Source organism: Anguilla anguilla, chromosome 10 (genome assembly GCF_013347855.1).
Source record: "Anguilla anguilla isolate fAngAng1 chromosome 10, fAngAng1.pri, whole genome shotgun sequence".
NCBI lineage: Eukaryota > Metazoa > Chordata > Actinopteri > Anguilliformes > Anguillidae > Anguilla > Anguilla anguilla.
The window spans coordinates 42,647,537-42,658,190 of record NC_049210.1 but is presented as its reverse complement, the minus strand read 5'-3'; the positions used below and the strand labels follow the sequence as shown (position 1 = coordinate 42,658,190).

Here is a 10,654-nt window from a genome sequence, read left to right as displayed (position 1 = left end):
TCGCGTTTAAAAGGGTAAAGGTTTGCCTTGCAAACATGTTGTGGCTGTAACGCTTTAAAATAAAGAAAAAAAAATAACATTGCTTCTCCACAATCAGATGAGTACAAAAATGATTTATTGAAGTCTCCAGTGAAAAAGGATAGCTTTAATACGCAATTAAATAGTCCTATGTACAGTTAACAGCAGACGCTTGTGTTTACTTGCAGTTGCCCCGCCCCTAACCGTCACCCCGCCTCGCCCTTTATAGATTTCATATTTCAAACATGGATTATCTTTGGCTGATCGCTGAAGTCAACGGTTTCCACTCCGGCCAGTTGCAGTAGCCAGTTTATAGGCATATGGTCCAGTCGATTCATGTCAAAGTGTGCAAAATGTACCTCAGAACCTGCAGGGGAAAAAATAAAATAAATACACAAAATGGTTTCCAAAAACATATCTTGTGGTGCAGTACAGATCCCTTTCTGGTGTCTGAAATACAGTTAGTAAACCGCAAAAAAACCTAATTAAACCCATCTTTGCAAAACAACTACAAAAGAAAACTTGACTTGCGAAGTAGATCTTCTGGCATATATATGCAGTAGACACCAATAAAGCCATCTGGGGTATCTGAAGCCTTTTAAAATTCTAAGCTTGTTTGCTAACACTAAAAACACTAATTTATTAAGCCATAACATTAGAGCAGCACACACAGCCCAGCTAAATTGATTACCTGCTCACGGATTAAATCACATAAATAATAAGTACAAAATTATCCCGGAACACACCGACATAAATTATATTAAAGATGACAAAGCTCTGTGGCTGTTGTCAGGGCGATAGAAGTTCCCATCATGCTTGCTCTGACCGAAAAACCACCACTGGTAGCCCAGGCCAACCACGACGATGACAACCAATGAAAAACGAGGGATTGGTCAGGTGTTATCTTCGGTATGATACCGGATACCAGGGGGGTGCAACTCCAGTCCTGGGGGGCTGGTCTGTATGCAGTTTTCTTCCCCCCCCCCCACAACCAAATATCCTGAATTAGCTTTCTAAAGGGCTGTATACACAATGTTGGTTCAGTTCTATCTTGGATCACAGTACTATGTTTAGGATGCACTCAGTCTGCATCCCCTGCTGATGCCTCAGAAAAATATCACATTAGGATGTGATTGGCTTAATTGACTGCAATGCAGAAGTGCAGAACCTGGCTGGAGGATCATGAAATGGATTGGCCTGCGAAATAGCCGCCCCCCGCCCCTTCCCTAATCCCGAATTACCCGGGCCGGCGATGATGGCCCCGCCCTGTTGGAGGGGGTCTCCTTGGAAATCGAAGGCGGGGCTTCTCATGGCCCGCCACAGGCTGCCGACGGTGCCCCGGAGCATGCTGGATCTCACGTGCGGAGACGGCGACGCTGGGGACAGGACGGCAGAGGCATACCGATAAACCACACAGCCAGAGGGGCAGTGACAACGGCTCAGCTTTTACACTGGACTTCAGACAGGACACCGGGGAGAAGACTGACAGGAAAATATAAAATATAAAAAAATACACAAAAAAATACTACTGCCTGTAGTGTGAGAGGGTCCAGTATTTTAGCAAATCTGTAACTCGTGTATAGGGTAAATGCTGCTATGTTAAATGCGATTAACGATGTTTGCAAATCTGCGCTTCGTACTTGCGTTCACTACACCGTCTTTGGCGGAGGACAGACTTCTCATGTGGAGTACGTGAGGTGGAAAGCCATTTTCAAGTGAATGAATGACAACATTCTAACCGGGACTCAAACCCACAACCTTCAGGATCCGAAGAGCAGCACTTTGAGTATCGCGTCCTGTGCCTCTGTTAAGTAGAATTATTACCTGATTCTGCAAACGCCTCTCCTCTTCTCATCCCCAGTGTGGTATAAATTTTCCTTTCAGGATCGACATATATTTCATGGGGATATCTCGTCAATTCATAGAATGGCTAAAACATATTAGAAGTTAAAAATAATGCACAGTGTTTGAATTAAAAAAGCAACCTGCGACTTTAGAAATTGAAGTGAGGTGAGGTAATTAAATTATAAATTAATAAATATAATATATCAATAATTATTAGTCCTTTAAAGCCTCTTGCACTGGTCCCAAGTATAAATACAGTGATAAAGTTGGATATTTACCTGCACAATTTAAAGAACTTTTTTTTTAGTAATTGACCTCAATTAGGGTCACTAAGGGCATGAACCAACAACAATATGCTGTACTCTAGTGATCAAACAGGAAACTGCTACCCTCAGTAAAGAGTGGTTCAGAGTAGGACTGTTTATTGTGAAAGATTTCCTGCCACAGACATTTCATTGATCTATTGAAAGACTAAGTATTATATTTGTAAAAGTATAGCTGTTTTCATCCTGCTATTAATTAAATAATGCATAATGGGAAAGAAAAATATGTGCCACTGCTTTGGGTCAACAATTTAGACTTAAATACTGTACCTCTATATGACAGTGAGATGACTGTCCAATCAGAACCAATCTGACATCAGCACTCTGTGTAAACAAAGGAACAACCAAAAAAAATTACAATTTATTTTTTGGTAAACCCACCCATTGATGTGACTGCTTTATAGATTTGTCTTTAATTGCTGAAGTCAAGTTCCTCTTCAGTGACTGAATATAGTTGAGTGTGATCCTTAAAATAACTTTAGTTGAATAGTCTAGAGGATCACAATGAAATTACTGCACAATAAGAAACCAAAAGTTTCTGTTTCCATTATACTTGCCAGGAGCGATTTCTTTGGAATTTTGGCAAGATCCTCAACATACTCTTTACACGTGTAGCACAAGAAGTTCTGCAAGAATAAACATAAGAAAATGTTGGAAACATTTTGGATGTACAAGGTAGTGGACCACGATAAATTTATGCCGGCTCCCGAACACTGCCCCGCCTAGTTACGTTATTTATTTTTTTAATATAAAATTGATGGCTGCGATTCATTTCTGTTGTGCATGACCTCAGTAAAAGCGCGTCCACGGTGTTCAAGTGATATTTATGAGATTAATAAATGTTTGCTTTATGGTCGACCACGTTCCCCCACAATTCTTCAGTTCAGTTTCACTGCCGTTAAATGTAGGCTATTAGGCTAATGAAAGCGACTTTATATCCAGGCAGCAACAAATTCCTGAGGCTCGTTCAGACAGACACGTAGTGGAAAGTAATTCGGAAAAAAACTCACGAGACCGATGAATCGACAAAAATAATTTATAACAAGTTTGATTACTTTTCCGTTTCATTTATAGGCTACATTTAATGTTGACAGTTGCCGTGATTATCAATTCTTTTTCATATGAGCGTTGTCATATCCTGATACATTTCAGATTAAGCAAATGTTTACCTTAACGAAAACGATGATTGATGTCTTATCTTGATACAATCTTCCGAAAGGAATACCATTTCCATACCGATCGTATACCAGGCAGTCTTCGACGTCCGAGAGGTGCACGTTTGCCGGAGGTTTCTGCGTCCCCTGCTGATTCCTGACGATCTGCTGCGTTACTGGTCCGGTCGCCATTGTAGCTGGTTAGAGTGCACTTTTCCAGAAGCCATGACAAGTCCGCAGGTTATTTTAGGGCTCTCCACCCATCTCCCTGCAGGAACTGCGATTCCACGCCCACTTTTATGTAGAATCTTTTATGAAAATTATTATTTTTTTGTTGTTGTTGGTTCGTGCTCCAGTTTAGTAGTTTGTCACAATTATGTCGCACAGTAGGCCTAAGACGTGTACAGTAAACGGCAGGATTGCGTCTTTAAACGCGACTTCTACAGTTTAACTTCCAATTTTGAAGTTTCTCTTGAACTTGACTGGAATAGCCGAGGTCAGAAGACGGTGTCTATTAAAGTAGCCAAATTTAGGGCACGTGGGACAAACTGTGCATGTATTGCATCTTCAGGATCTAGGCAGAGGGACTGGATGCCCGACCTGTCAGTGTGAGTTTTGTTGTGTGTCTGTGTGTGTGACATTTAGGCGACGGCAGCTTTCCATTTTGCAATACCATGGCAACACTCAGACGGCGGCAGCAACACCCGACTGTCAGGCGTGAAAGATGAAGTTTTTTTCATATGATATACGTAGCCGCCCTGGCAAACAATAACAAATGTCCTCGTAATTATACGACTACAAAAAACATCAAAACACACATTTGGGAAACTCTGGAGAGATGCAAAACTACTTTGTTGCCAAGCGGTGTCCCTGTGTGATGGACAGCACACATTCGTTCGCAAGTAAGGCGTACAGCACAGAACGACAGAAACTCTCCACTAATCACACGCACAGAAATGCGGGTTCGTCGATGAAGGACAAGCTGTTATCCAATGATGAACCGAGGAGGGGCAGGACTTCCGTCCAATTGCCCATACCGGAACTCTTTCTGGAGACATCAGTCCCCCCTATTTGATGTGTGGATATTCGTAAATTTTGTTGATACTACGTTTCGTGTCAAAAAATTCTGGACTGCCTGGCTGTACAGCACGCGCAGATTATGAGAGAACGAGACGAAGGTGGTCGGCACCGCGCGAACTGGTGAGGAGGCGACTGGAAAAGCTATCAATATCAGACTTGCTAGCTGGCTAGCTGTGCTTGTTCCAGTCCTTTGAAATCCAGTGTTTGAAAGTTGTTTTCGTACTGGTTACTCGATGCTATTAGCCATCTTAAAATTAAAACCCTGGCCATTTTTTTATTCTGCTATGTACTTAAACATAATTTTGTTCTTTTTTGACCACGCATTCTATATAACAAGCTATCTGGTTGGCTAGCTAGCTATTTTGACGTGATATGAAATGTTTCTCTGTTTACAGTCATCCGGCTAACTGGCTAAATTGCATCAGTAAAGGACAATTTTATGCGACCAGCAAAGTGTATCTACTTAAGAAACTATGTTTGTTATGTACTATGAAATTAGGTTTGCTACTCAGCTAGCTAGACCAAGTAATGTATGGCTAGAGGCAACTACAAGCCAGCCAGCTTCATAGCTATCCCTGTCTGGTATTCGCCATAGTGTCTGCAACACTTGGACAGAAGACAAATATAGTTGTCTAATGGTTTGGCACTGTGTGCCGGAAAAAAAGACCCCCGCCCCCCCGCAAATATCCAGAAGGCAAGTCAATGCAGGTGGTTTCCCTGCTCGCGACTTCGATGCCAACTTCAGCTGGTCCCGCAAATCACTTTGTCTCGCGTGCATGCGACCAATATAGCCGTTTGTCTATTTACAGAGGACCTGCGCACCCGTTGACATTATTTTTTATGTGTACCGTACGAATATCGAGATTTCGGTTAACTGTCTTTGTTAGTTCATTACTTAGCTGCTCCTAGAACGCACATGTTCCATTGTCATTGGAATCGACATTGAGGAACATGTAAGTAAAGGCAATTCTAGTACTGATGCCCAGTGATGACAAGACCGCTGCTTTCTAGTTTTTAGAGTGATTGAGAAGCGTATTTGTATTTATTTTTGAAGGGAATATGAACTTTTAAAAAATATCCTTCTGCAAAATGTAAGCCTGGTCCTTATTGGTTGTGATGTGGGCAGACGTAGCAAAGTTGACAGTCTGAAATAGTGCAGGTTTTAGCGTGACTGTTCAGCTGTGATCATGTACAAATGCATTTCTAAAGTCCTTGACTCCACAGTTTAAAATGTTGACGTTTGATGGGCCCTTCGAGCCTGGGTGGGGGGAGGAGTTTGCTTCTTTAAATATAAAGTTGTACTTTGCTGGTGTTTTACAGACACTTCTATCCCGAGTGACACTAGTGGAAAAGGTCAGGAATCAAACAGCAGGAATTCCCTGCTGGGTGTACAGTCCCCAGAGAGACAGCAAGCGTGTGGAGAGCGGACTCCATCGACAGCTGTCTCTCCGTGCCTCAATGGAAACATTGATTTCTTTGGCTGGTTTGGACCTCTTGCACGGTCTGGTTGAGGTCCTGTTGGGGGGGGGGGGGGGGTTCTGGGAGAACCTCTGCTCCTGCAGACCCTGTCTGTTTTCTCTCTCTGGGAGGGCATTCTGTTCCTCTATGGTGATTTCATTTTTTTTTTTTTTTGGAGAAATAATCAATGTTTAACATCCCGCCGGTTTGTTCAGCGAAGCAGTTGTGCTGCTCTCTGGTCTGTTGCTCTGGGTGGCCAGTAATGGTTATTTTTGGAGACCCAAGTTGAATTGAGCGAATAACATTGTTGCGAAAACAGCATTGCTCCTCATGCCTTTGAGGACGTATGGCGACGGCTTCACGTTGAGCCGTAGGTGGGTTCCGTTTCTGTAAGGTTATTGTAAGCGTGGGGTTATTGCTGGTAGGACGGGAGTCTGAGGCACATATGTAGTGATGTTGCGGACGAAGTGTTGGGCGTTATTCTCTGGCAATAGTCTTCGCTGTGCCCTGTATCACACAGTTCTGCCTAACGGATTCAGAACTGGGTTGTGAAACTGTGAACTCTTAGGCCCTTAGAAAGTGGAGGGAAAAGTAGCGATGGGGCTAATAATAGTGACCGTGCCAGTGGCAGCTGTGGCCATTAGCCAGGCAGCGCTCGTGCATAACCAGCTGTAGGGTGGCCCAGGGAGGGAGGGAGTCGGTTCGCCCATGTGAGAGCCGTCTTGTCGCTCACCAGCGACCCCTGCTGGTCAGTCGGACCTTCGCAGGCTGGTCCTCTAGCTGAGATCGGCTCTCATTGCTCACCAGCGACCCCTGCTAGTCAGCCGGAGCTTCGCGGGCTTGTCCTCCGGCTCAGATCTGCGCCAGCCAGCGGCAGCTGGCCCCGCCCACTCCTGGCGGAGAACGCGTGCTCGCCTGCGGCGTTTCGGAGCCGACGGGCGAGGTCGCGATGGCGCGTGGCGGCGCGAGCGGGACTGGGCGTTTCCCCAACCTGGGGAAAAAAACGAAAAAAAGGGAGAAAAGAGGTCTGATTGGAGGTTACAGTGTGACCGTTATCTATAGATTTGAATGTTCAGTGCCAATAGCAGCTCAGTATGCCAGTGTGAGAGATTTTGATTGGACGTTGGTGGAAGATTCTCTGAACAGGTGTGGCATGTTTGAGTTTAGGCAGGCTGAAGACCAGGTGAGCAGCACCATAGGCCTGTGATAATAAATAATAAAATACTAAAACAATATTTCTGTGATTGTGGGTGGCTTTATGACGTTGGTTTGTTTGGTCGCTATGTGGTTTTGCTGCTGTGTTCTGATACACAGTGTGACTGAAACATTGAAGCCCGGTGCTGTTTTTTTATCTTTCTGTCTGTCTCTGGTGTATATGCGGTACTTTCAATCCAATCTTAGAGCACCGACATCTTTCCAATTTTTGTGCTTAGTTTCAGGGCAGCCCCTCGACATTGGGACAGATGAGGAAATCGAGGTTTAAATATAGCGTGGTGTGCCTCCACCTGTCATTCAATCCAGAGATTGAATGGCCGTCCTGTCAAATGGGTCCTTTAAGGACAGTGATTTAATTTGCCGTTTATTCTTTTTTTGCTAGTGTGCGGGGGGTCATTTTTCATCCATGCTTTCATGATCTTGTTTGAGTGCTGAGTTGTGATTTTTTTATTTTATTTTCATGTGTACCTGTGTTGATTGTTACCTGCTGTGGGGCTGGAAATGAGTATTAGTCACGGCTAAATGTGTCCGGTGCATGAAATGCTGACATTTATGTTAACAATTGAATGCACGTCCTTCTGATGAGGCCCTGGGCTAGTTTCCACAGAAATGGCCAATAAAGGCTAATGTAATCCGACCTAATTGTGTCTTTGTTCCAGACAAATCCATTTTTAAAAAAGGAGTAAATTGTTTTCTTCTGGACTCTTCCTAGAGTTTCCCAGAGTCTTCTATATGGGCCATCTCCTCTCGAAAAATGGTAACCGCGGTAACCGCCTGAAGAAGAGGAAGAGGAAGCTGCTGAAGAGGAAGAAGAGGAACTGCTTCCTGCAGGGGCCGTGCATGCTCTGCTTCATCGTCCACGGCAACAGCGGGAGCCTGGGCAACGGCAACGGCGGCGGCGGCGTCGGTGAGGACGACGACGCGCAGAGGTCGGAGGTCGTGAGCGGGTCCGGGTCGGGTTCCGAGCGGCTGGCGGCGCTGAGCTCGCCGGACGACTGCGCCAAGTTCCTGCTGTCGCCGCGGGAGCTCGCCATCTGGGAGGGGCTGTCGGCCGTGCCCGCCCGCCTGGTGGTGCCGCGCGCCCTGTTCCGGGCCACGCCCGCCTGCGAGTACGCGGAGATGGTGTGCAAGAGGAAGTGCGCCGACGTGCGCCGCTGCGCGCCCTGCAAGCAGCCGCGCTGCTGCGCCCTGCAGGAAGTGATGGAGAACGGGGGCGGGGCCGGAGCGGGCGGGGCCAGGGACACTGCCGCAGCCGCCGCCCACCGACAGCTCCCCCTCTGCCCCCTGCCTTCGTCCTCGTCCTCATCCTCCTCGTCGTCCTCGTCATCGTCGTCCTCGTCGACCTCGGAGGGCGTGTGCGGGACGGGGCCCCTCACAGATTCGGGGGAGAGCCCCGGGAGCACGGGCAGCACCACTGCGGCCACGCCCCGGAGCTCCTCCCCTTCCTGCCATCAGGACCACGCCCACGGCGACGCCCAACCTGGGGAGAATTCCGCCGACAACTCCAGCATCAACCACCTGCCTTCCTCCATCCTGCTGAAGGTGGGGTGGGAGTGGCTTTGGGGTGGGGTGGGAGTGGCGTTGGGGGTGGTGTTGGGGGGTGGGGCTGGGGGGCGGGGCGGGAGTGGCGTTGGGGGTGGGGTGGGAGTGGCGTTGGGGGTGGTGTTGGGGGGCGGGGTGGGGGCAGGAACAAGTCTGGGAAATGTAGCCCATAAGCTGTGGCAATGTGAGTTAAAAAAGTGAGTTTGTTTGAGAGCACAGGACAGTGGGGGTCGTGGATCTCTGCCCCCCCCCCCCCTCTGGTTCTGTGCCCTACCTGTTTTGTGATGATGTCATTTTGGTCCTCCTGCAGGTGTTCTCGCACCTCTCTGTGAAGGAGCGGTGTCTGAGCGTGTCTCTGGTCTGTAAGTACTGGAGGGACCTGTGTCTGGACTTCCAGTTCTGGAAGCAGATCGATCTTAGCGGCCTGCAGCAGGTAGGGCGTCTGAAAATCTCTCTCTCTTTTTCTCCCTCTCCCTCTATCCCTCTATCCCTCTCCCTCTCTCCACCTCAATTCCGTGTTGCTTTATTCTCATATAATCGATATTTCCACAGCAGTTAAGAATGAGACGCTTCACAATTACACCTAAGACACAATTAATGGCCATGGTAGCATTCAAGCTTGTGTGGTTTTGTGTGATTTTGTTCCAATGTCTCTCTCTCTCCCTCCCTCTCTCTCTCTCTCTCTCTCTCTCTCTCTGTCTCTCTCTCTCTCACACACACACACACACACACACACACACACTCTCCCTCTCCCTCTCTCTCTCACACACACTCTCCCTCTCTCTCTTTCTCACACACACACACACACACTCCGTCTCTCTCTCTCTCTTTCTCTCTTTCTCTCCCTCTCTCTCTCTCTCTCTCACACACACACACACACACACACACGCACACTCTCCCTCCCTCCCTCCCTCCCTCCCTCTCTCTCTCTCTCTCTCCCCCCCTCCCAGGTGACGGATGAGCTGCTGGTGAAGATCGCCTCCTGGAAGCTGAACGTGACGGAGATAAACCTGTCGGACTGCCGCAACGTGCAGGACCACGGCGTGTGCGTGCTGGCGTCCCACTGCCCCGGGCTGCTCAAGTACACGGCCTACCGCTGCAAGCAGCTGAGCGACCTCTCCCTGGCCACCGCCGCCGCCCACTGCCCCCTGCTGCAGAAGGCCCACGTCGGCAACCAGGACAAGCTGACCGACGACGCGCTCAAGAAGGTCTGTCCCTGCCCCGGGCTGAGCTCGAACCATCCCCGTTTATTTTTAAAAACCCCAGATTTGAGCGTGTCGTCTGGGGGAGGCCACAACGCCATGCTAGTCAATAGACATTCTAAGACTGTGGCAGTGGTCGCGCTAGTGCATAGAATACTGCGTCTTTGGAACGCGGGACGTTTCAAAATCTGCCCTTTAAATTCACCTGTGTTCTGATGAAAGTAACTGTTTTTGTAACACTGCCACCACGGTTTGCATGAAAACCACAGCTGTATAGTTCTCGCTTTTAGTTCTGTTTTTTTTTGCTGTCTCAAGTGTTTTCCATGACCCACTGCACTCCTAAATATACAGGTTCCTCTCAGTGATACAGACTACCAAGGCCAGAACCTGTAGCCTTCTCACTAGTCCTTTAGAAAACTCAATATCCCATAATGCTGCGCTCCTGAGTACGTGCTGTATTCTTGAGACTCAAACCCGCATGCGCCCTCTACTGGCGCTGTGCTGTTAATCTGATGCGCAAGTCTCGTGTTCAAAAGGTCATCAGGGAAAAAAAACCCGTTAATACGAGCCACGGTTTCATTTACCGCCGTTGTGCTCTCATCCGCCCTCAGCGCTAATGGAACCCCCACGCGCGTTGTCTTGCGTTTATAACCGTCTGCCGGTCTCTCTCGTACTCGCTGAAGCGTTCGCGAACCCTCGATATTTCATTGGACTCTGTTATAGAAAAATGCAACACCGCCGTGCTTCTTTGAAATTGCTATTCTAATATCATTTGTTTTGTACTAAACCGTTTTTGTGTGTGGCGCGTCATAAGCTC

At 47.6% G+C, this 10,654-nt stretch overlaps 2 protein-coding genes across 5 annotated transcripts in view; one reads left to right on the top strand and one right to left on the bottom strand.

Annotated features, from left to right (window-relative positions):
* fbxl17 (F-box and leucine-rich repeat protein 17) overlaps nt 1-10,654 on the top strand; it is a 215,967-nt gene that overhangs the window by 2,915 nt on the left and 202,398 nt on the right. The window contains exons 1-4 of one of the 2 annotated variants that reach the window (XM_035435911.1): nt 4,204-4,540; nt 7,806-8,635; nt 8,946-9,068; nt 9,586-9,843. In XM_035435911.1, coding sequence (XP_035291802.1) covers nt 7,826-8,635; nt 8,946-9,068; nt 9,586-9,843 — 1,191 coding nt within the window. In that variant the 5' untranslated portion in view covers nt 4,204-4,540; nt 7,806-7,825. Of the gene's footprint in view, nt 1-4,203; nt 4,541-7,805; nt 8,636-8,945; nt 9,069-9,585; nt 9,844-10,654 lie in introns of those variants that run through there. The other variant, XM_035435910.1, reaches the window with a different exon arrangement.
* prxl2c (peroxiredoxin like 2C) lies at nt 99-3,893 on the bottom strand. Of its 3 annotated transcripts, none has more exons than XM_035435920.1 (6): nt 3,356-3,889; nt 2,744-2,812; nt 2,457-2,510; nt 1,843-1,891; nt 1,260-1,394; nt 99-385 (listed from the first exon to the last, which is right to left on the bottom strand). In XM_035435920.1, exons 1-6 carry the CDS (start codon nt 3,530-3,532, stop codon nt 258-260), a joined length of 612 nt encoding a protein of 203 aa, XP_035291811.1. In that variant the 5' UTR covers nt 3,533-3,889; the 3' UTR covers nt 99-257. The 3 variants fall into 3 exon arrangements, with proteins under 3 accessions (XP_035291811.1, XP_035291810.1, XP_035291812.1); XM_035435919.1 differs by having other exon boundaries at nt 1,843-1,948; nt 3,356-3,885; XM_035435921.1 differs by having other exon boundaries at nt 243-385; nt 1,843-1,895; nt 3,356-3,893.

Bases quoted from the DNA above. Each gene is read 5' to 3' on its own strand.
- prxl2c (XM_035435919.1), bottom strand. From the start codon at position 3,532: ATGGCGACCGGACCAGTAACGCAGCAGATCGTCAGGAATCAGCAGGGG. The intron at 1,949-2,456 runs GTACAGTATTTA...AATATGTTTTAG, and splicing joins CATCTCACTGTCATATAGAG to CCATTCTATGAATTGACGAG. The intron at 386-1,259 runs GTAATTCGGGAT...TTTCCCCTGCAG, and splicing joins GGCCATCATCGCCGGCCCGG to GTTCTGAGGTACATTTTGCA.